Source organism: Geospiza fortis, unplaced genomic scaffold, assembly GCF_000277835.1.
Source record: "Geospiza fortis unplaced genomic scaffold, GeoFor_1.0 scaffold194, whole genome shotgun sequence".
In the NCBI taxonomy this organism is placed as follows: domain Eukaryota; kingdom Metazoa; phylum Chordata; class Aves; order Passeriformes; family Thraupidae; genus Geospiza; species Geospiza fortis.
Genome location: NW_005054322.1, coordinates 2077137 through 2102702, shown reverse-complemented (window position 1 = coordinate 2102702; position 25566 = coordinate 2077137). Strand labels below are relative to the sequence as shown.

The window sequence follows — 25566 nt, the reverse complement described above, 5'->3', positions numbered from 1 at the left end:
ATTATTTGTCTCTAGATATTGGTGTTTGGCTTGCTGTTTATTCTGGTGTGGATGCCTACACACACACACCTTGATTCCTCAGGAATTCTGAAGACTGCACAACTTTAGATCTTTGCCTGTTTCTGACAGACTAGACATTTTGATTCTCTTTGAGCCTAAATCAACAGCAGACACATCAGATCTTTGCAGTGCAAGGTCCTCAGTTATGGGTGTTGCTTTTCCTCAGGGGATTGTCAGGGTTCTTGTCTTCCCATTTAATCTGATTTTTTATCTTAAGGCATATTCAGTTATGAATGACACATATCTCTTCCCTTCCTTCCCCTTCCTTGCCTGTACCTTTTTTTGCTTAGCGTGAAATGAATTCTGCTGTTGAGTGCTCTTTTCCATTAAAAGTAAATTTGGTTTTGCAAAAGCAGGCCCAAACCCTCTGAAAACAGGAAACAGCCACAAGTGAAAAATTCCTTCACCAAAAGGGTGGCCAAGCATCAAAACAGGCCGCCCAGGGAAGTGGTTGAGTCACATCCCTGGTGGTATTTAAAAACATGTACTTAGGGAATGGTTGCTTAGGGAAATGGTTGAGTTATGGACTTGGCAGTGCTGCATTAATGGCTGGACTTGATGATCGTAGAGGTCTTTTCCAACCCAAATGACTCCATGTGGGCAGCCAGGTAGTCCCCAGGTGGTGCAGGAGCTCTGGCTGCCTGGGCAGCTCCTGGCAGCCATCCTGCCCACTGATTAAGGAAAGCATTGTGAGCATTCAGCTGGCATCATCTCTGATGCAACTGAAAGTGAAGATGGACTCATCACTACAGTGTCTCAAACTCCACTGCTTGAGTTTAACTATTAGAACATTATTTGTGTGTACTATGTATTGAACATACACCAGGAGGGCCCTGTAGATCCTTCACCTGGAGGAAGTGAGCTGAAAACCTACCTCCAGTGAATGCAATTTTGGCAAAGCAAAGCCCTTGCATGCTGCAGTATTAAGAAAACTTTCCTATCAGACCATCCAGGAGCCACTCTGTCAGTCACTCCACCTTAACTGAGACTGAGGCCCCTTTGCAGACACCCCACCCCCCCACTCACACCATCACATCACATTCAAACCAGGTTTCTCTCCCATTTCAACCCCAGGTTTCCCACTGCAGACTCTCAGACGTCAAGATACTTAAAATAATTTAATCATGATGCAATAACTGAATAATAAAATAGCAGCTTGAGCTGGTGCTTCCAAGGAGGCACCGTAAACAAAGGAACCCCTGGGCTTTTATCCCTTCCCAGTCTAAGCACAGGGAAGCCTGGGAGTTGTCCATTTCTGTTGTTTTTCCCACTGTCCATTCCCCTGGCCAAGTGGCAGGTCCTCAGGCCCTGTTTTATGCAGAGGCTTGGCAGTTCATGGCCCTTTGCCTGGGGCTCAGGCTCCAGGCCCCTAGGGCTCAGCCTGCAGCTGGACACTGAGCTAGCTGTGCAGAATGTATTCCTCTGCAGACACAGTGACAGCAGTGCCTTCCCTGGCCTGAAGGAATTCTCTGATGGGCACAGGAAGAGGAGGGTGAGGAGGGTGTACTGCTGGAGGTTGTTGAGCATGCATTGCTAAGAGTTGTTGGCATTAAGGAGCCCAGCATCCAAGAGTAATGAAAAGCTGTGTGACATTTCAGATTTTGTGAAGTAACTCAATTGAAGTACTGCTGGTTATTAGTGACATGTTCGCATAGAGGTGGTTGGTATTTAGAGATGTGCTTTTGCCTGCCATGCAAAAATGAGTGACTCATTACTTCCCTCCTCTAAGGCCCTTTGTCTAAAGGTGAGGAGAACAAATATGAGGTTGTGCCCCTTTCCTCACTGTCTGTGCTAGGGTATTTTGATCTCCTCTCCTTGCTGGGAATGGAGGGAAGGAAGGTCATGTGCTGCATATAAAGCAGTGACCTCTGCAAAGTCGTGGCCTATAGAGCCATTTCAAAAGATAAGCTCCCTTGTTAGTCTGTCCTCTGTAAGATCTGTAGCTGCAGCATCACAATTTTCCTGAGGAGATCAATGCCTACCAGCAGTCTCATTAACTGGGAAACGTTTTAAAATTGATCACTACCTTCAGCTGTATCAGCCTCCAAGGGGTACAGCCCAATCAGTACCTCTCTTGCATGAAGTGCCGCTTCTATTTGATAAGGAAAGGCACTTAAGATTCTCATGTCATTAACATGCTCTGACAATAAAGTATGATGCTGCCCAGAATTTCGTTTTTCTGATTAAATTCCTGTTACTATTAAAAAACAAGAACTTCCCACTGAAATCCCCTTTCAAAGGTTCTAACATGAAGTGAGTGCTAAAAAGAAAGATTGTCTGTAACCTTTTGTGCTGTCTACAGAATATAGTTATTTCCCATCTCTTGAAAGCCTTGATAGCTTCTTTGTGTGCAACAGGTCCTTGAAAGTCAGCTGTATCTGTTACCACAGTTGCTTGAATATGTGTTTGTGTCTTGTGAGAATGTAGTCTAGACAGGCATGCAGGCTGCCATGAAAAAGTCTGCAAGCCTCACAATTTTGGGATCAGCCCCTCCTCTGACCCTGGTGGACTCAGTCTTTGTTCAGCGACTAAAACAGAAAAACTCACAAGGTGTCTCCTGAAATAGCTGTGTATTAAAAGTCTTAAGAGCACACAGGAGCAGACTTTGGGGTGGAGAAATTGCTGCATAGCACGATTGCTGTAGATTGTGCTTACAGAAGAGAAGCACATGAGAGATTTGTTGGTGACAGTGTTGCTGTGGTTCTGTCCCTGCAGATACCAGATTTAAAAAATGGGGGGTTGACTTTTTACCAGAAACTACTTACACATGAAATTGACTCCTTCCTTCTGAGTCAGGGTAACCTGGATGTGTTTTGTATTATTGACCTGATTGTGTTTCTGTCAGAGTGCATTAGAAGGTCATGGAGGCTTGTGTAGTCCATACTTTGCAATTGCTAATCCATGGGAGGGAACAACTAAGTGCACATCTTTCCTAAAGGACACAAAGAACAGAACTTTTCAGGACATTCCCTCTTTAGTTAGCACAGCACATTTGTAATTTAAACAGTAATGAGGATGGATATGTAATGACAGGCTGTTTCAGAGGCTTGCTGTGCAGGCTGTGTGGATCTGTGTCTGAGCTGTAGGGTGTCTTACCATGCTGTTTTGGCCCAGATCTCTAGCTAGATGCTTTTATTATATTTGTATTCGACTTCCCAGAAATTGTAGTGTTGGATGGGGTCCACTGTTTTTCTAATAGCCATCTACACTGTTTTTCTAATAGCCGTCTACCTATTTATGTGATGGAAAAAGTAGTCTAAAAAATAGGGTTACTTTCTAATACTACTTTGCTACATATTCATGCCTCTGTTTTTGTGAAGGTTGTATTCCTGTAAAAATTCCTGGCACAGCTGCACTCGGATACATGTGCGCACTCAATATATTCTGCTCAGAATTTGGAGCTGGAAACAGAATTTGCCAGAGTGTCTCTGAGTGCATATTCCAAACACAGTGCAGGAGGTTCACCAAACCAAGCTGATATACACTTGCCTGCCAAAGCAGCTTTCTCAAAAGTTATAAAATCCAGGAGAATAAAACCTGAATCAAAACAGAATTTTTATTTATTTATCAATTTTTACAGGATAAATGCTAGTGTCCTTGCCAGTTTTCAGTCCCCTATGATGTGTGGTTCAAACAGCGGGCTGGCAACAAATTTTCCCCACAGAAGTGCAAGTGTAAACCTGACCAGACTTTTAATACAGGTTGCTAAAGAGAATGAAAGAGGGCTCGCACAAAAAGCATTTGCAGCCTTGAGAATCCTTTGTTTGCTTCTTTTTGCCACAATTGTCTTCGTTTTGTTCATTTGCTCCTGATTATTTTAAGCATTGTCAATTATTTAGCTAACAGGCAGAAAACTAGGCTTTTATAGACATCCAAAGGGGCTCTCTTGAGTGTAATAATGAAAGCAGTTTATTGAACGCCTGTGAGGTTGCCTTCTAATTGTGCGCATTAATCTGCCCATGCAAGCTGGCTGAAAATATAGAAGCAGATTGCACATGCAGATGGAGCACGCAGAATGGAATGCAATAGACTTATACGAAACTGCATTTTCCTTAAAACTGGATTTATGCTTATTACTTCAGATAATAAATGAAGCTTACATCTAAAATAGCATCCAGGAATACTGGATGACTTGGTGGGAGGAACGAATAGCCGAGCTGTGTTATTGCATCCAGTCAGGGAAACAAAAAAGCAGGTGGGTTGAGAGGATAGATTAGTTTTGAGTGTGGGTAGAAAATGATGAAAATAATTCTGCTGAGAAAGTTGCTTTTTATTTTTCTTTAAACAACCTATTTTTATACTTTCTTGAAGCCTTATACCTAAGATGAACTAGTGCCACTTTTTTTGTTCTTATTTTCAAACTCAGGAACAAATGCTCAAGAGCTTGCAGACAAGAAATCCTCCTAGCCAAAGACAGCAGAGTTTGATAACTATCATTAGGTTTGTCCAAGTCATCTGTACTATGATCTTGCGTTACTGCTAGTGAAGTCTGTGAATACTGTATTAAGCTTGGTGTGTGGCTACTGAGAGGATTTCTGTTGGAAAACAGGTGGACTAAATATCTAGAGAATGGCCTTTCTTCGTAGTAAAGGGCATTGCAGAAGAGCAATCAACATCATACATGAATTTGATGTGTTAACAACTTCATGTAATTTTTTACCATATAGCCTCCAACAAAAGGTGAGTCCCCCACCTACACACACTACAGAAATGAACATTAATTCACACTGGCAATTTTGGACATGGCTGATGTTTGCTTATTATTCTTACCCAAAAAGTAGACTCTGTCCTGCAGCTCAGGATAAGAATTGAGGTACAGGAGAACCATGATCCCTGTGGAGTTAAAGGCATGTTTTTTGCTGACAAACAGAAATGTTTTTACTACCTTGTCCCTTATCATGGTCCAGCTACGGGAAACGGGGCAGTTACTTGTAACATTCTGAATTTATTTAAACTGAGTAAACTGGTTGTAGTACACCTCTGCGAGGAGGAGGGGATGTGAGAGGAAGCATATGTAACTGTGTACTAGCAAAAGCCATGTCTCTTTGGTGGGATTATTTTCACAAACAGTATTATTGGCCCTCCAGCTTCATTCCCACTTTACCAAATTATTTTCAGTAGCAAAAGTCCCAACTACACCTCCCTTTGGACGGACTTTCTCTTTCTCCATCTTCCAACCAAGAAAGTGTTGGGGAGCTTCTCCTATTTTAACATTTGGTTTTGTTAGGCCAGTGGCCCCAGTACCAGCCATCCTACCTTGTGGGTCACAGCAAATGCCTGACCAAGATGCCCATGGCCATGCGCAAGGCAGAGCTCTCACTGGGGAAGGAGCAAGGGCACCAGTGAAAACACACCCACCATGGACTTTACTGAAATGAAGGGCAGCATTTCTTCTGGGTAAGCCTTTGCAGAGTTATGCAACTGATCTTAATTTCTGCAAAAGTTGAGGAAGTTGTTATGCTTAGCCAGTTAAGTATGTTGGAGTGAGAAGAAGTTGTACATATAATTGCTGGTGCTGCAAAAAGATGTCGTGAATTAAATTTGAGGTTGAGTTTTTGTTGTTGGATTGTTTTTCTTTTCAGAGAGGGCGAGTCCTGCTATTTTTAAAAATTATCATGAAAATTCTGGGTAGATGTGTGAAACTAGCATTATATATGCAGTATGCCTGCTTCTTAGTTTTCTAGATGAATCGGAAGGAAATGTTGAAGAGTTACTTCAGCATTGCTTACACGCAATTAATCTGGAAGCTGATGAGTTCAAGTCATTCAGCACTAAATGCTTCTGTGGTCTTAGTGGCTACTCAAGTTGTCTACTCTTTGCCATGACCTGCTTTGGAGTTCTTTATTTTGATTTTTTATTACTATTTTTGAATGGTCTTAGCATACTTGTGGATGTTCATTAGAGCAGAATTGTAGTGGTGGAGATCCTGCAGCTTGAGAAAACAAGAAGTTCATGAGCTGTCTTGTTTCCAATAGTAGTAAGAATTGGCCATTATATTTTACAAATTGTCAAGAGAAATAAATAGATTTATGATACATACAAAAGTATTGTGCTACCTTTTTTTTTTTTTCAAACATACTGGCATAAAAGCCAGTATATTTTTTGGTATACTGGCATTTCAATATCCATCAATTGAGGCAAAAGAATTAACTGCCACTGGTTCCATTGGGGAGAGCTAATGAAGATTACAAGAACTATTTTAATTAATGCATTTTTAATGTTAGTTGGTAAAACAGACTTGAAGCTGAGAACTTTATTTGTAGGCAGAAAAAATATTTTCTTTCTGTCTTTGTTCTGAGAGGAATACAGTCTCAAATGAAAAGCTTAGCAAGTGGTGCTGTGCAACTCCCAGATGGAGGAAAATGCTGGGTCCTGAGTCCATATCCTCATTCATGTCCCTAAGGATGAATCCTTTTAAAGACTTTTGTTATCCTTGTGGATGTGGCAGTAGTTAAAAGCAGTAGACACACAAAATTGAATACCTTGTTCTGCAGAGAAATTTCAACCTTAGATCTTGCAATGAGATCGTTGTGGGTCTTCAGATCTTTCGCGTTTGCATTCTGGAGTAAGCTGTGGAGCTGTCTGCTTCTCAGCTGTCAGGGCTGGTGATCCTGTTGGATCATGTGAACTCCTACACAGGCCAGAGGAACCTTAGCCCACTCTGGCTTTTATAACCATCCCCTCATCTCACCCTAGTTGGAATGTGGGCAGCAATTAATCCCAAACAGTAAGAAATGCATGTGGGCTCACAAGCAGCGTGTGAGTGCAGGCTGCCTGAATTACACCTTTCTCAGTGGAACACCTAGCAAATTCATCTTTCTGCACTTTACATGTACTTGTTGAGCTTCAAATAAAGGGTTTTGCATAGCAGCTTTTTTTAAAAAGAAGGCCTCTGCCTGAAGAGTAGCTGTGGAATGTAAAGCCATATATCCAAGGACCCACAGAGAGCATCTGCAACATGGATTGATTTCCACTGTCATGCACTAGCCCATTCTAGCACGTTACTCAATGGCCCTGGCAGCAGAGTTAGTATTTTCCCCTGACAGCTCTTAAGTGTTATTCAGACCCCAAATCTAGTATTGTGCTTCACTCCCCCACCTGTACATCTGTACTGATAAATTTAACACTGTCAATCACTGTCATTTCTGAGGCTAACAGGCCTGAGAGTGCCTGCTTCCATTGCTAGAAAACTTTTTTACCTCCCAAAATGGTGTGGTAGCATCAAAATGCCTGTTGGGAGCTGCAGTTGATATTCATTCCTGGACAGAACCCAGGAGTTATTTGCAAAAGTGCTGTTTGGGACAGGTCAAAACTATTCCAGGAATAGTTACCACACTGTAGATGCTGAGTTGCCATGCTAAGAGTAGTGCTTGGTGCTATTAAACACGCCAGTATGGGAGGAAGCTGTTTTAATTAGCACAGCAAAAGGTTTTTTCCCAATGTTGTAATGGGAGACAGGGCTACCAAGACAAAATACCCTCATAAAATGACTCCAGCTTAACCAGAGAGTCAGTGGTTCTCTTCAAACTGATGCTTAGGGGTAGTCAGAGCTCAGGCTAGCAGCCTATTAGGAGGGTGCCTTCTTGGTTAGTCTAAATCTTGTATCTCCTTTTGCCTAGCTGTATTTGAAGGGTATCAGGATTCTTCTGTATTCGAGTAAATTTCTTCATCTCATGCCCTTCTTTCCTTAATGTGACTAAGTTTAGAGGAACACATTTTAGCATTTTTGATTAGCCCTTGAAGTTTTAGCAAGTGAATGAGATGTTGCTCCAGCAACAGTCTGTGTACTGATATGCTGGTTTCCTTCTGGAGATACTGCTTTCCTTTCCAGAACATTAATTGAACAGTCGTCTCCCTGAATTCTCTCTTTTCGTGCAGCCTGGTTTAAGCTACACTCTGCATTGTTATGACTGCAGGTTTAGTATTATGAAAAATACCATTCAGAATTTGTCTGGCAACCCTAGGTGCATTGCTAGGTTTACACAGAGGTGACACACACATATATAAAATCTGACTTGTCTTCCATCAGAAAACTCAGAAATCTGAGTCCCATTCTTGTGATAGGAACACTTCATTAATGTATTACTTAATTGGGTGAAGTCAGGTGTTTCTCTGTTCAAAGGCAGTGCATAGTCTCATTGTGGAACTTTATTTGCTTCCACTCTTGTAATCATCTTTTCTGATACTAAAACTCAGTAAGCTGTTCACCTATCAGTCTGCTGATCTGCAAAATTCAATGGCCTCCACCACATTTTTATGCAAATAATGAGAAATTCTGCATACTCCATTTAATTCTCTTGTCATCAATAAGGAATTAGAGCAACTAGGTATAGCACCAAGTTGCCTCATATTTTTTCGCAGAGCTTCAACCTTCTCAAATATACTCCAGATTTTCTGTAGGAGTTCTTAGTCTTCCTGGTGTAGAAATAAATTGTTATTTGATCAGTTTTAGCATAGGTAGAGAAACACAAAATCTGCAATTTAAATCTTTATGTTCCCAAAATTATTCTGTGCAATCTTACCACTTAATAAGTCATCTTTCATGGAAAATTTTGAGTGCTTAACACTTGTATAAGAAGACTATTAATTTGTTCAGCCTTTAACTACAAGTACTTTGTAGATCAGGGAAAACAGTGTTTCATCTGGTTCTTTCCTTATTGTGCATTGTCTGTTAACTACCCAGGTAATGGAGGAAAGGGAGTGAACTGGGAATGGTGAGACTCTAAAAGCCTGACTTGCTTGAATTTGAGCAAGTGGTAACATGGTTTTGTATTGTGTAGACTAGCAGAGAAGAACTTGTGGTTTCTTGTTCCTTTTCCCAACTTCTCAATATATCACTCCTCACTGACCAGCAGGACATTTTACCAATAAAGTATTTACTCACAGTTTTAGATCATGGAGTGAAATATAAAACCCACTTGGTAGTCTGTTTCAGCTGTTAATCAAAATCAGTCTTCAACAGCCAATGCTTTTTCTCTAAGTTTAAGTCTTTGGTAGTGGCATCTTCCCCTACACAGAGCTAGCTGTGTGCCCTGTGAGAAGAGTAAATCTTTGCGTTCAATATCTCTTGAAGCACTTTTTCTACTCTCACTCCAGTGCTTTCATGTTTTCCAAAGAAATAAAATTGCCTCTTTACTCTAACTCTGTTCCTTTGAGTGAGAAAAGACTTCAATGTATGTGCCTGGGAGTGCAGGTTAAGAAACTGATTCCTCACCCAGAACACAAACTCCCATCCTTTGTTTTTGTTTGTGACCTAGTTTAATTGTACTTGGTAGAAACTGTGAGCAAAGTGATGCTACTTTGAAATTCTAGGTTCGTTAGGCATGCAGCTGGAGAAAGAAAATTGCCCTTGCCAGAATAAGAAATGAAAATGTTGTGCATTAACTAAAGACAAGCATTTTTTTCTTGTTACAAAATGCTTAAAAGCCTTTCTGCTTGATAAAGTAATCTGTTGTAAGGCTGCATTGTATTAACTGTGAAGGAAAATTCCTGAAAATAATCTTTTAAAGTACTTAGCTGAGATTTATAGATCTCGTAGAAGCATTTGCAACAATTCCGTGAAGCAGTTGGCATCCTCATGAAGTCCAGTGATATGTAAGTCTGTTGTACAGGAGCTTTACAATAAGGAAAGCATAGCCACTGTACACCCCAAATATGCAAATGACCATAATTGTTTGCTTAAAAAATCATCCCAGCAAATGTCTTATCCACAGTGTGCGTTCTGTATCCTCTGTCCCATTTGTCTGTTTCCATAACCTTTTTTTTTCTACCTGTGATGTTTTTCAGCAGACACATGATAAAATGTCTAGGCTGTATTCCAAGGGTGGAATAAAAAGCTGTGTTTATTTTTATGGAAGCACTAACAATTCTATTTGGATTGAATTTCTTCATAGCAAAACCAATGAATTACTGAACAGATTGGATGTGGGTTTGCCAAAGAGTGATTCCTGTCAGATTGCTAATCCTGGCCCAGAATCTACAGCATGGGTAAGCAAAACCATAGCGTGTGCTGCATTTTCTATCAGCTTTCCAGGTGCTGTCAATAGTGTAATGTTGGAATATCCTAATTGAGCTTAATTGCTGAGACGTAACTCAGTGAGTACCAAGGAGCCTTTCTGGGTGAATGAGTCTGCCTACCTTGTCTCTTCCACACTGGCAGGGTGTTCCACATAGTAGAGGACTGCTCACAGATCTCTTTCTGATAAATGAGAATCAGATTTATATTCTAAGGTTAGATGAGAATATTAAGTATGCCCTGTACCCATCCACTGGTGGTAAGCTTTTAGGAAATCTCAGTAAATTAAAATCTCAGTCAGCAGATGCTTTACTGCATTAAAAAATCCAGTCAAAAGAGAAGTTTATTTCTCACTGCATCCTAAAAGTGATTTCATACACTGCTTGGGATCTTTGTCCCACTTTGAAGTAGTCTGGTAAGTATCAGTGTGATTGGGAAATAGATAAAGTATTGCTTCCATTTCATTATTCTTATTGACTCTGAGAGACTCTTCTACATACAATTAGTCTCTTCATGTCTAAACCAAGCTTTTCTACTAAGGTAGAAGATTTCAGTGAGGAGTATTAACCCTGAAAGAGAAGTATTTCTCCTGTAGGGACGTTTGTAATTGGGAAGGACAGAGAACAGGGAGCCAAGCAGACAGAAATTAACATTGGAAGCAACTGAGCAGAAGTATGGAAGTGTCTGATCGGGGCAGCCCTCTGTTGTATACAGCCTCAAGCACCACCTGTTGGGTAACAGGAAGATTTGCCTCCATATTTCCTTGGATGCCTTAGAAATGGGAAAAAATCCTCCCTTTATAGAAATTTCTGCCAACAGGATTTAGGACACATTTGTCTTGCCTCTAGTATCTCTTCCTGGTTTTCATTGCATGAAAAGTAAAGTTGATATTGAAAATAGGTTCCATTCCCCTTTAATTCTTCAGGATGTCTTGTATCTATGAAAGCCCTAAAGACATTTTAACAATTGTGAGCAGATGTGTAGCTAGAAAGTGCCAATTTCTGCCCAGCACTGCTGGACAGAAGTCAGTTGTAGGAGAGTGACTTTCAGAATGTATTTTGTAGTCCTGAGTGAACAACCAAGATGAAGGGATATGGAAAGGGACAAAAGATGTCTTGAAATCACTTCTCCCTCCCTCTTGAAGCATCCAAGACTTCAAACAATGGGAGTTTGCTCTTTGGTAGGGAAGGCCTAGCTTTGCAGCTTTTGTACGATGTGAGCATTGAACTGTGAAGACGAGTGAGCTCATGTCCCCATGACTGACTTGGATTTCAGCATTTTGGTGTGCTGTCTTCGCATCCATACCAAAGTGGGTGAATTGCTGAAGGAGCACTGAACTATTTCAGTTGTACAGGTCCTACTTTTAGCCATGGCCCTCTGCTTTGCCTACCTATATGTGGCTTTCTCATTCCATGTTTTGACAGGTTTCTCAAAGAGTTGTGTCAAATTACATCCCATAGTTCATCTTTCACTCTGCTAGCGTCCAAGCAGATAAAATACATCATTTATCTGTACTGTCCTTTAGTACTAGCTGACATTATACTTGTCTTTTGTGTGGCTGCATTTCTGTAGCTTTGTGAATCAAATAATCACTTGTTTGTAATGCAGCAATGCAGGTAGTGAAGTATTCCCAACCAGCTTGGATGAGGTCCAGTCTATAGGCATAGACACAGCCTCTGAGCCAGGAATCCAAAGGACATAACCAGTGAGTTCTTATCTAAATAAACTTGGTATAGCGCCAAAATGCTAAACCAGTAACTAGGACTAGGACTCTAATTTGGATGTTACCTTGAATGTGTCCTTTGTGTGGAGTAATTAAAAGATTCAGGAACAATGTATTTCAAATAGCAAAGTGTGATAAGGTTAGGACATGCCTAACATGCATGCTAAAAGGGGGAATATACATGCATGTATGTGATTTGTTTAAATTTGAAAAGCTTGTTCTGAAAACAGTCTGGGACAATGTGATGAAGATCAAATTTTTTTCCCCTCACATCATTTCTTGGATAGTGGTAATAATTTAGCACACCTAGCTCAACTATCCTTGCCAAATGTTACTTCACGTCCATGAACAAATTTGACTTCTTTTGGGTGTCTCTGTCATTGATGACTTTTTGGGCCTGCTTATTTAATGAAGCTCATAATTAATTTTAATCCTGTCTCTCAAAGTGTGACCAATCCTGTGTAGATTTTTATTGTCTTCCAACTTGATTAACATATACTCCACACAATTCTCCAAGCCATTACGGAGAGTAATGAATAATATCGGACTGAGAATGAGTCTCCCTGGACACATGTAGCAACTTCTCCCAGCTCAAAATTGAGCTATTAATAATTGCTTTCTCTATTCAGTCTTTTTAGCAAATTATGTGCCTGTTGTCTTAATGGTGTTGTTCTGCATGCATATATCAAATTTTGGAAATAGTCTGTAGACCTGTAACAAATCCCTCACTTAAGTCAAACCTGCACAATTCTTGTATTAAATTATACTGGCTCATTTTTTAGTGTGCTACCCTACATCTCTGCTCAAAGACTTCAGAGTAGAAGCTCCAGTCTACATCCTAAGGATCCTCTAAGACCCTAATTGTAGGTTGGCTTTTTGCAAACACTTACAACTTGTGAAAGACCAAGGCTAGTTATTGTAATGAAAACCTATTGCACAGTTATTACATTATTCATGATGTGTAGTTCACATTTTCAATTTTCTTGATGCCTCACAAATAATAGCAGGTTTGATCTCTCCTGTTGCCCTACCTCCACAAGAAAAATCTTGTGTTCCCTCTGTTACAAGGCCTCCATTCTGCTTTTTAATCTTGGTAATATTTTCATTACTTTTCTTTCTTCCCAGAATACCCCATCTCACTAGCATATATGCTGACTGTGTTTTCTGACTGCTCAGGATATCTTTATGGTTGTCACTGGGACAGAGAATAGCACTTGCTGTGACTACCTGGGTGTGATGCACAGGTGGACATTCAACCAAACTGAATGACTGAGAGGCTCTAGGCCACTGCTTGTTTAAATTCTAGTCTTGAGATTAATCTGTTTCTTAAATAACTGGAATCATTCGACCATTTGTGTTTGTTAATTACCCATATAACAATTTGAGAATAAGGTTTGGGAGTTTGGCCCTGCTCTCACCATACTAATATATTTTTATTTTCTGCTGAACAATAGAAAAGAAGCCATGCTTATAAGCAAGCTCTTCGAGAGGATGAAAACAGAAGATTAGAGGAAATGAGGCAAGAACAACAGAGGAAGGTAATTATACATTAACAGTTTACATATTGTATAATTTTTGCATGCTGTGAAACCTATTAAATACACTGATTACTTGTAGCCTACGCACAGAGCTTCTCTTTAGCAAAAGTGATTCAGTCACTGTTTTCAAATATTGTGAGAGAGATGAGTCAAGCTGTAAAATTTGAACAGGGACAGGGCAATTATCTTCTGAGTTCAAGGCTGTTTGCATCTGGAAAATGAGCTCCTTTTCACCTCTTCAGTTGAATAATTGTGCAGAGGCCTTTTTGACCATGGCAACCGATTTCATAGGCTAAGGAAAGCAGTTTACTCTCTTGCAGGCAGAAGTCTTACTGAGGAATTAAGGATGATCTTTCTGAATTGTCTCTTTCTAGAAAATTGAGGGCCATGGGCCCTGCTTTTTCAAATGGGAATGTGGAAATGCTCAGATTTCCTCTTAATTATAGCATGCCTCTCTGTGCCCTTGCTGACTACCTAACTAAAGAGTTTTGAATTGTCTAAAAAGCAGGCATACCATAAATGCAACCTTGAACTCCATATTCTGCATATGCATCATGCATTGCCTGAAATGTGTAGTCCCTCTGGTATAGATTTGGGTACCATATCCACATTAAGTCCACCTACCAAAGGTGATGGCACTCTGCAAAGTTACCTGTCTTGGCTACAGGTTTGACTGTGAAAGTACAGGGAGGGCAGCACTTGAAAATCTAGCAAATCACTTGAAAATATGTGAGCAAGTCCTGAGCCACTTGCTGTGCCTCTGCTGTTACTAACGTCCAAATTTATGTTAAGCTACTTCCACGGCGGGAGAATTTTAGCACAACAAATTCCATACACTGAGTTTCTTCCAGAACCGGAGAAGTTGCTCATTCCCTGTCACTGATATCTTTCTTTACATGTTAGGGATGTGTCCTCATTTCATAGTATTCTAGTAACTATAATACTGGGGAAAAAAGGTGGGGCAAAAGAGAGTCTCTTCATTGCTATCCCATCAGGTATATGCTTATTCCCAGAACCTATACATAGGAAATATTTTTGAAAGACAGCCTGGATGGGTGTAAGGCTGGTTCCTGTTTTAGTCTGTACATGGATCCTTCCAAAGAGAAAATGACTACAAGATGTAAATTAGCAAGCCCCGAATTCATGGGTTTGGTTTAAGGGACTTGTGTAGAGTTGTAGACTCTTCAGCAATTTCCATGGGTTGCTAAGGAGGTGTTGGCTGCTTCTAAGGCTGCTCTTGTTTGCTATGTGGTTCCAAGGTCTCCTTGCCTTTACAGTTGCTGCTACCTATTGTGCAGAGTAATGGACTACTTACAAACCCACTGTAAATAATATGGATTTTAAGGGCTCCAATAATTGTCCCTCAGATATATGTTGGCTCGTTTCTACTTCAAACTAATATTTATTAAAGTAATTGTGAATTCTGTCTTGTGTGTACCTCCTAGCACAGTGTAGCTATAAAGTGTGTATGTATTGTCACTTCCCTTTTTTTCTTCAGAGCAGGTTTTAGTATGTATTGCTTGATTTAGAAATTTTCAGTACACTTTGAACACTGCATCATGTACACACAATATATTTCAGAACATTACTCCAAGAGAGGAGTCGGCATATTGGAAAGTCAGATACTGAGTTTTAATTTTCAGGTTGAATAGTTATTTAAAATAGTGAAAATTGAGGTTGGCTTTTTTATTTCTTAATCCTGTTTCTTCTTTTAGGGCTAGACAAATATTGATACACAACACATTCTCAGTTATTGATTTTCTCCATACATTTATTGCATAGTTTTTACTTAATGTTCCACTTAAATTGATTTAAAAAAAAAAAAGTGGTCATGTGGTTTCATTCAGTTATTGAAGCTTTTATCTAAGTACATCATTTTATTTTAGATTCTATTCCTACTGCTGTGCAGTTGCTATGGAAAATATAAAAGATGGGTCTGTTCCTATGCCTTCCCCCTTGCTCTGCAAACCCAAATCTCCTTTGCAGAAAGATCTGCAACCTCTTAGGTGGGTTGCAGGCAGAAGGAGCTGGACAAACAAGCACACATACAGACCAGAGTCATGCCAGCTGTGTTTCCTTCACAGTTTTGGCTAAAATTGCATGAGCAAACTCTCCTCTGAAAAGAATTCGCTTTGACACTGTTTATACACCTTAATACTACGTAAGGCTGGTAGTCTGCTGCAATGCTGGGGGCTTGTGTATGTTCCCACCACACCATTTTCAACAAGCTCCATTTTCCCTCCTCACCCTGAAGGGAGCCCCAGGGAGCTGGAGGTGACCCACCACATCACATGGCCCAGATCTCATCTTCTGCTTCGCTCTGCAGAGGCAGGAGGTGAAGGACATTTCTCCTTCTTACTCTGTGCGCATGACAGCTGTGTCTGCTCCTCACTTTAACTTTCATCCCCCTCTGACCCACTGGGAAATTCAAATCTGTGTTTTGGGACAAGGGGAAGCAGACTGGTGTCTGGCATTCCCCTTAAATGTAGGACAGTAAATGTCAGAATCCTGTAACTTACCACTTTTCAAGGCACAAACTAAAAGTTATCCACATGCCGAACAGAAAAACCAGCTCTGTTTTTAACATAGTGCTGTCACATAAGGGAAATACTGCTGAGAGAAGTTCTGACTTTAGCTGATGTTATCATGTGGAATTATTAGGGTTTGCAGCATAAGTATGTTAATTAAAAGTAAGTTAGTTTATTTGTTTATTTGTTTTTCACTTTTATCACTGCCAGGCTGAATTATTGGAATTTAAACAAAAGCAGGAGGAGGAAACCAGGACAAGAACACTAAAAAATGAACAGAGGAGGTAAGTTGCAAAAAAAATGCAAAATACACTGGAATTGAATTTCCACCTGGAAAGGGCCTCAAAATTGCAGGCACTCATGCTTCAGAACACTATTGCAATGAGGATCCCTGACCTCATCTCTGGTTTAGCTTTGCTTTCAAATGAGGCACTAATATCCATGATTACAGCTGCTTGCTGCATGCAGAATGACCCAGAGTGCCTTTCTCACTTTATTTGTCCTATCAGCATAGGACACAGCATAGAGTAGAAGCAATTAATAGTGTTACGGATGATACACACTTTATCTGTGTATCTGTATATGAACCTAGATATCTATATATTTTTATATCTATATTTTTATTTCTTTTAGAAAAGTCTACTTTGTCCATGGTGCATCTTGTGGCTGACTGTCTCTGAGGTCAGCAGGCAGAGCTGGGACTTGGTATCGATTCAAATGGAACCTGCAGTGCAGCAAGGCCTTCTGCAGCTGCATTTCTTTGTGCCCCAGGCTCTGCCCCACTGCTCTCTGTGCTCCACACTTCTCATCTTCCACTTCTGTCATTTAACTGACTTTTCATTATCCTGAAGCACAGCTTTATTCTCAGCCTTGTGTTCTGCTGATAAAAAGAAACAATGCTCAGGCTCAAAAGTAAAAACAACATTTGTTTATTAATTGTTATTTTTTTAAATAATTGTGTAAATATAAAAAAATTGCCTACTTCTGTAAGCAGCCACTCTTCAGACTGCTTTCATTTCTTTTTTTTCTCTAGCAAAGACATTGAAAAAATTACCCGTTGAAGTTAATGAAGGATTTTTGATTCAGTCCATCTCATATGCATAGAGAGAAATAACCCAGTATTTTCCTTTTTATCTCATTCTTACCAACACATTGTAAAACATTACAACAACAGTCATGTCTAAGCATGTATGTCAGTCCTAAGCAGTAATCAAGGAGAATAATACACAGTTTTCCAGAGAATCACAGAATGATTTGGGTTGGAAGGGACCTTAAAGGTCATCTAGCTCCAAGCTCCCTGACATGGGCAGGGACACCTTCTACTACACCAGGTTGCTCAAAGCCCCATCCAGCCTGGCCTGGAACACTGCCAGGGATGGGGCATCCACAGCTTCTCTGGGCAACTTGTGCCAGTGCCTCAGCAGCCTCATAGTGAAGAATTTCTTCCTAATAGCCAATCTAAATTTACCCCCTTTCAGTCTAAAGCCATTCTCCCTTGTCCTTTATCACATGCCCTTGTAAAAAGTCCCTCTCCATTTCTTTTGTAGCCTACTTTAGATACTGAAAGGCTGCTATAAAGTCATCCCACAGGCTTCTCTTCTCCATGCTGAACAATCCCAATGTGAAAATATTTAAAACAGATTGAGGAAAACTGTGTATGTGTCCATGGTTTCCAGATTGATAGAGCAGTGCAAGAAAATGCTAGAATCACAGCTGGATGGAAGAGAAAGTTGTCAGCTGCATAAATTGTCTCCAAGCTTAAGTGTGTTCTTCCAGTTTTTATTAGGAAATCAGTACTTCTAGAAATTTGCCTTCTGCACTGAAGGCTGAAAAATTACCTAAGGTGACTTGTCAAAATATGTAACCTCCCTAAAAAGGTGGGTGGTGGTACACAGGTCATCTTTCTATGGAAAATTTTGGTGCATTATGAACAGCAGCCAAGGTGTGCCTCTTAATCCCAACAGGCTGATCCCAGGATAAGGATGCATCTGGTGAATTGAAAATTAAGTCCACCTGATCTCATGCCCATCCATGGTTATGCAGCACAGGCTTGAAAAATACAGGAAAATGGGCACTGAACAGATGGGAAGGGAGAGCCACTCACAGAATGTTGAATTTCAGTAGTTTGTGAACTTCTCAGCTGTCTTCCATCATTATTCATTTTTTATTGTACTTTAAGGGTAAATAATGCTTTCCTGGACCGACTCCAGAACAAAACACAGCCTAATAACATCTACCACCCTGGATATACTGGACTACCTCAATAATGGCACCTTGGTAAGTTTTTTGGTACAGAATGGAGAAGCAATGAGATTGTTCAAATGTTGAATTTTTCTCCAGACACTGTTGTGTGTCTGTGTGTGTTTAGCCTGCCTGACAGAACTTACAGCCCTGGCTGGCTGTCCTTAATACCTTTCAAGAAGAAATTCTGTTTAAAATATTAGCTTTTCAAATGACAGGAGGGAGAAACAGCTGCTGTTGCAGCAGAACTCAGTGACTTTGTGAGGTACTCACTGCAAGGAGCCACATCCAAGGTACTTCCTTAAGTTCAGAACAAGGATAGTGAAATCATTAGGGATTTTTTAAAAGTCTTTAAATGAAAAGTGCTTGGATATGCTATAAATATTTTAATATGGTATTGAAGTGGAGGAAAAAAATCCCTTCTCTATATCTGTAGCTATCTATCTACCTATATCTTTCCAGGTACAGCTGTTCATTTTTTACCTATATAAAATTATTTCAAAGAAGGCTCAACTACATTTCATTTAAAATCAGTATTTGTAAGGATTCTTTGAAGAAAAGATATCTTGGCTGTAATCTATTAAACATAAATTCATTTTTTTCAACTGTCCTAATGAGACAATAATGTGACTGTTGTTTAGAATTGCACTTTTCAGTGTAAAAAAAAAAAAGTAATTATATGTATTCCCCATCATGAAATTTTCCACTAGGCTGAAATTCTGTTGATGAAAGGACCCTGGGACAGGAATGGTAGAGTTAGGAAGACTGAGAAGCAAAATTATGAGAGTCTAAGAGAATTTAGTGTGTGTGACAGTGTAGAGAAACGTGTTTATAAAATATAAAAGCTTGAATTGGATTTGTTGGTGAGGGTGTGTATGTTAACAAGTGAATACCAGGAAGAGTTCGGTTCAAGCATCTCCAAAGTCAAGGCATGGTTGAAAAGCAGATATTCTTGCTACTGGAAATTTCCATGTACTGGAAGTGGGAAAAGGTTGTCTTCATCGCTACAAGCTTTGGACAAGCCTAGGGCCCAGGAGCCTTGTAGTGGTTCTTGGTCTTGGTGAGAGGAGACAGGACCTGCCAGCTCAAGCTCCCATCAGGTCTGTGAGCAGACATTAGCAGCTTTGCTGATCTGAAACACAAAGCATGTCAGGCAGTCCAGAAGCTGATGGAAGCCAAGTTACACATGTCCAGGCTAGTTAAAGAGTGTGAGTAAGAGAGCACAGTGTATGGCAGGCCTGAGCCACCTCCTGAAGGACAGCATGTCTGCAGATAGCAGAATTAGAGACTGCAGGCAGGACACAGCCACCTGATGCAAAGAAAATGCAAAAGATAAAGTCTGCTGGAGAGTGCCTGGTTAACAAAGACAACAAGGGCACTTTGAGTCTTTTATCCCCATTTGTGTACTGTTTCCTGATAAACTCCAAGGAAAATGTGTGACACAGCCAAGATCCCCAACATCTTACTCGAGTATCCCCATCAGAGCACCTGCCTTCCCCCCTGGAAACCTTGCCATTGTCTGCAGAGGTGGCAGGGGTTTGCCTTTAGCCAGATGCACACACTCTCTTTCACAGGGTGAGTGTTGGTACCACCAAATGAGTGTGCTCAGACCAAGCACAGTTTTAACAACAGATGACTATGTGAGGAGTTTTTTTTAATATATAAATTCAAATAATTCATCAATACAAATGCAATAAAACCCCATGTATGGAAGTGATAAATGTCCCACTCTGTTATTTACTTAATGACTCCCAAAGAGCCTGCCTTCTGCTGGGTGATGCTAGATCTATTTTTCCTTTATGTTATAACATGAGATTTGAAGACTAAACCGAGAAGGAAAATATTAAAATATGAAAGAATATGTCATAATGGATAGGAATTAAAAAAATGGGTATTGGTAAGAAGTACAAGAAAGAAAAATAATCTCTCAAAAGATAGGCTAGAGGCAGCAATATTAGTGTCTTTGGTTATACCAAGATTCTTCTCCTTTCCTTTGGGATTGAAAAAAAAAAGAACTGAACTCCAGGCAGGGCTTACGAGTCATGTAGTCTGCAGCCTGGCATTTTACATTACAAGGAAGCTGACTGAAACAGGTCAGACTATATACTAAGATTAAAAGAAGGTAAAAAAGTTCCCAAAGTAAAGACCTGAAGGTAATTTTTGAGCCTATTCCATCTGTGCAGTGGCACCAAAGAGGAAATATTTGTTTTCTTTCCCTCTTGTATTCTTTTCCTCGTTTGCACTCTTTACAGTCATGACAACTTCACACTTAACAGAAACTGAATGTTGTGCTCTAGTGTTGATGTACCTACTCTATTTTTCACTGTTGGTTCTATTAGCTTGGTTTCCTAAAGAAATGAAGTTTGTATGATGACGCTGTCTGTGTGCATGTAATAAGATTTCCCAGCTGCTGGCCAATCTTAGCTAAATTTGAAAGGGATTATAAGTCTCAGAGATAATTAAATTTCTGTGTGTTTTGTGAAAAGCAGTGACTAGCATAGGAGACAGCCTAAAACAGTGCCCACTCTGAGGGGTGGTGCATTCTCTGCATTGTTTGACTGCAGCCCTCTGGCGGATCAGCGTGGGCACAGCTCCAGAGCAGCTGCAACTCTGCCCTGGTTTCCTGGGGGCCAGGGGATTCAGAAAGGGACATGGATATCACAAATGACATGGAGAAAAGGGGAGGAGGCTGAATATATTGTGTATGTCTGGGAAGAGGGCAGGAGAGCAGTTACATTGTCCAATTGTCCCCTAAGCAATAGGAAATTAGTTTTCATTAATTCAAATCCCCTCCAGACATTTTGTGTTTTATTAGGAATATTTATAAGCTGTTATATCAAGAAGGATCTTCATGACTGTAATTTTTCCTGCTTTTTTGATTATAAATGCCAGGGCACTCTCTGGGTGGCTTTGTAGTTTCCGTTTTTAGTGGTGAAGCAACATAATGAAGTTCCCCTTCTATCTGTGAGGTACTGCACCCTTGAGAAAGCCCAGAGTCTTGCTGTATGCTATCAAGAAAGTTCTAATGCCCTTTGCACTGCCTTTGGCATAAGGATAAACCTTTCAAGATGAGAGGATAAGAAAATTACCGTTGTCCTTTCAATATCCAAGTTTAATAAATAAGATCATATAATGGAATCACAGAGTGGTTTGGGGCAGGGACCTTAAAGATCATCTAGTTCCAACCTGCCTGCTACAGGCAGGGACACCTTCCACGAGATCAGGTTGCTCAGAGCTCCAGCCAACTTGGCCTTCAGCACTTCCAGGGATGGGGCGTCCGCAGCTTTTCTGGGCAACCTGCTCCAGTGCTTCACCACCCTCACAGTAAAGAATTGCTTCCTAATTTAATCGTGATTCATCTGGGACTTAGAACTGAGACAGTATTTGTTCACTGTTTTGGCACAAATGATCAGTAAAGCACTTTTGTTGTTACAAAAGAATAACTTTTAAACAGTTGCACATTTTGTTATTCAATGCCTCGTGAGATTTGCCCATATCCAAATATGTAAGGATTTGCAGAGACCAAAAGCTAATTCATGGCAAGCCTGTAACAGAGACCTTGTTAATGTTTTGCATGAAAATGGGACACTGTCGAGTACCCTTTTGTTTATTCTGTAAGTGGGGGAGGTCACATTGTGAACATATGAAATTTATAGGTCTCCTCTTTAATGAAATGTTTGTTGTCTGGCTGAAACTCTCTGAGCCATAGCAAACCCAGAATCCAGAAGGCAAAGTGACATATTACATCTTCCTGTCTCATGTCTCCACTATATCCAGTGTGATGCATAAGAATGAGAAATGCTCCCTTGAGTGCTGACTCTGCTCTTTCAGTGGATGCATAATTCTAGATATTTGCTGTGCAAAGCAACTATGGCCTGAATACACACGTGTAGTGGGACAGGAAACCCCATTCTCTTCCTTTCCCATGTGCAGAATAGGAACTCAATAAGATGTTGGAGAAAATTGTTTTGAGGAAATATGATTTACGGATAAAACTATTTTGAATAAACATGGTTTGTGAGTCTGCATTTTGTTTAGTTCTTGCAGCATGACCCATGGGAAAGTTTCTTTGGAGTCTCAACCAGCACTTGATTTGTGCTGTTTGTGACCGGTTGAAGAGGGAACAAGTCATGAAGTTTACTGTTGCACAGCAAAAAAAGCCACAGCTCAAAGGCCCCTGAAGTCACAAGGCCAGCATGCATGTCACAGGTTTTTGTAAACAATCTGTCTTTAATATACTTTCAGAAGGATCAAGTTGCACTGAAAATGCTGCTTTCCCAGAACAAGCAAAAGGCTTTTACTTAACATGGGAATATTGAGAAAAGATTATTTGTATAAGAAGGTTCCAGAATGCAATCCACAATAGTTACATTTGTTTAAATGAATAATGTGATTTGCTAACTTAGCTTTAACTTGGTTCATCTATGTACAATCTGAGTTGAAAAGCTTATTAATTTTTTTCCTAAAGCTGGTTGTTTTCTTGCTTGTTGGGTTTTTTTCTTTTTACTGAAAGTAACATGCTTGTCTTTCCTGGTAGAAAATATAGAAACTACTTAGCAGAAGTATCAACATCAATAAAGGGACCTCAGATGAGCAGTCCAGGCAGGCTATAGCTCAGTTTAGTGACTTAGCTCTGGCAAGGCTGTCAGACATCATATGCAGATTTGTTTCCCCTGCCTTGATCTTGAGCTCAATCATTCTTTGCTTTGAGAATCCTAAATGAAAATAGTGGCAGTCTGGGCAGGAACAGAAGAAACTTCTCACTCTTTCAAATTGTGTGGGGTTAAGGATTGAAGAATCTGAAGATATTTGAAATACTTGTGGATTTTTTTTTCTCAGCAGAAGAAAGATATGTTTATCTCTTCAGTCAATACATCCTGCTATTTATTTAGAGTTCCAATCAAAGATGTTTCTTTCTAGGACTGGAATCTTGGGGAAGGATTTGTTGTTATTTTAAGTGGAATTTCAAAATGACTTCAAATAATCAAGAAAGCACCACACAACTAGATAACCATAATTCCTTGCATGAATATGTGATTGTATTGCACATTTTACATTGTACTGTACTAATGCATTTTTTATTTTTATACAGGAGTCAAACTACTTGGAATAAAGGAGTAGCAAGGTGGGAATAATGGATTTTTTCTTTTTAGGACCAATGTCAGTATTAATTTAGTTTTGAATTTGACATTTCATGATGACATTTTTTGTAGTTTAATTTTGAAACAATATGAGAAGGGATCTTAAAAGAAATGCATTCCAACTCTGTGTTTGGGGGTCATGCAATGGCACATATCTAATCTGAAACATGATTTTTGTAAAGAATTGCAGGTAAGAAGAGCTGATGATGGCATTGAAGTCATCTTCTGGGAGTGCCTTGATATTTAGGCTAAAACTTCACTACAGCCATGTTCTCTGCCTCATAGACTGTGCCTAGATAAAGCTGAACAGCTGAGAAATGTGGCTGGGAGTGCAGGAGGTGACTTAGTAAACTTTCAGTGTTCTTAAGTGAAAGGGATACTGTTGTGGGCTGTGTTCTTCCAACTATTTTTCATGAACTAAAAGGGAGACTATGCATATCAGTGGAGGCTGTCAGTAAAACACCACTACTGAATCAGAGAAATCAGGCCCTCTGCTTTAAAATGTCCTTTTCTTAAGACTCACTGCATCTGTGCTCCTTTCTGAAAGGGGATCCCTACTCTAGTTCTCAATTCTGATACAACTATGTCTGCAGAGCCTTTTTTCCCAGGGTTGGAAACTTTTGAAGCAAATTCAGGAACTGACAAAGATTTTTTGTTCCTTAGGAGATATGGGTTTGACGTAACTATTTTTTTTTTGAGACCTTGCATTTTACGAAAAAGAATTTGAAATAATCAAACTTTTAAAAACCCCTTGCTTCTAACCCTTCTCCCACAGATCTAGATATGAGACTTTCTTAATCATTTGCTACTCCAACAGTTCTGTTAGTATTTTTACAGCAGGGCTTTATTCTGAAGACAGTATCTAAATAATATTGTTGGCGTCCCATGAGTTGTCTTTTCAGTTTTATGAGAAATAAAATTTTTATTAAAAATTTACTCAATTTCACTCAAGAAATGACAATGTGTAGATAAAGGCAATTCCCTGGAGGGGCAGAAATGGCTATTTTTTGCAGTCCACAGTTCTCCTATGTTTTATAAGCTGTGGACAGCTGAAGGACTTCAACACATTGGATCCTTTGTTATTGGTATAATAACAATAATGTATTTACATATGAACTGTAAAAGAAATATGGATGGGTGTATTTTAAGCCTTGTTTTTCTGTTGTTCTGAAAACACATTTCAGCCTGCTATGTCAATATATTGTTCAAAGAGGTACTAATATGTCTGCAGATAATTAGGACATTTTGTGGATTAAATTTATAAAAATATAGAAATCCCTTCATGAAGGCTTTACATAATTAAAAACTAAAACCTGTTGGAAGAAAGGGAAGACTTTATTTTCCAGTGGAATTAATCCTTGAGAAGTTGACTTTGAATTTTGTTTTTGTTGTAAAAGATAAATTTTAATTCTTTTTTCTCCCTCTTGTTACAGGGTATTGTAGAAATATTCACTTTTATCTGGCCTGACTTCATAAAAGCTCCAAGAAACTGCTCTTTATTGTGATTCTTTTCTTGCCCTGACTTCAGCTGCACACCCTCTTCATGAGCAATCTGCAGAGACTGGTTTCTAGCTGTCATTATTCATGCATACGTATTTGAAACAGCTGATTATGAAAGTCCTATTAAATTTTTAATAAGAATATGTGTAATTTTTTTTTCATAAATTGTTTTGCCTCATAGAGAATGTAATTATCCCAGTCTTCATGATCTCTGGAAAAGAAGACACAAGTGACTGCGGAAACTGCAGTAATATCTGTGTTTACTTGCTGCTCTTTACCCAGAAAAAAAGCCATTTCAGAGACAACCTAAAAAAGCAGGTAGAGAGGGGGTTTTTGGGAAGAGAAGGAGGAATGTTGCTGGGGTTTTTTTCGTTTGTTTGTTTTCTGTTTGTTCTTGTGGAAGTTTTGTGAAATTATTTTTCTCTTGTACTCAGTAGCAGACACTCAAGAAGAAAAATGTGCATTGTAGACAGTATCTTTTAAATAAGTTCTTAGAATAATACATAACATGAAAGAAAGAAATAAAGCTTGAAATAGAACTGAAATGTATTTGATCTCTTCACATCTTTTGTGATATAATGCAGTGTCTTTTCTCTTTGTCTGTTTTACCATGGTAACTTCTGTTACAGGAGTGGGGAGCACTACTCCATTAGCTTCAGTTTCCTGCTTTTCTTTGTCCCTCTAGTCCAGTGGAATTTAATTTGTGTCTCCCTGTCTCTGAGACAGATGACAACCTTTAAATACTTTCTAAAAGTCATCATATATGACCAAGGTACTTCTAATGTAAAAGAAGAGTTCACAGCACATATTACATAAACCA

The 25566-nt window shown here is 39.6% G+C and overlaps 1 protein-coding gene across 1 annotated transcript in view; it reads left to right on the top strand.

The window, feature by feature from the left end:
• The window catches only part of EPSTI1 (epithelial stromal interaction 1), a 50235-nt gene extending 25098 nt beyond the window's left edge, over positions 1 to 25137 (top strand). Inside the window, exons 7-12 of the mRNA XM_005420747.1 lie at positions 9954 to 10047; positions 13253 to 13336; positions 16075 to 16148; positions 18044 to 18141; positions 23198 to 23230; positions 24680 to 25137. Of these exons, the coding sequence (XP_005420804.1) occupies positions 9954 to 10047; positions 13253 to 13336; positions 16075 to 16148; positions 18044 to 18131 (340 nt within the window). The 3' untranslated portion in view covers positions 18132 to 18141; positions 23198 to 23230; positions 24680 to 25137. The remainder of the gene's footprint in view (positions 1 to 9953; positions 10048 to 13252; positions 13337 to 16074; positions 16149 to 18043; positions 18142 to 23197; positions 23231 to 24679) is intronic.
• The last annotated feature ends 429 nt before the right edge of the window (positions 25138 to 25566 follow it).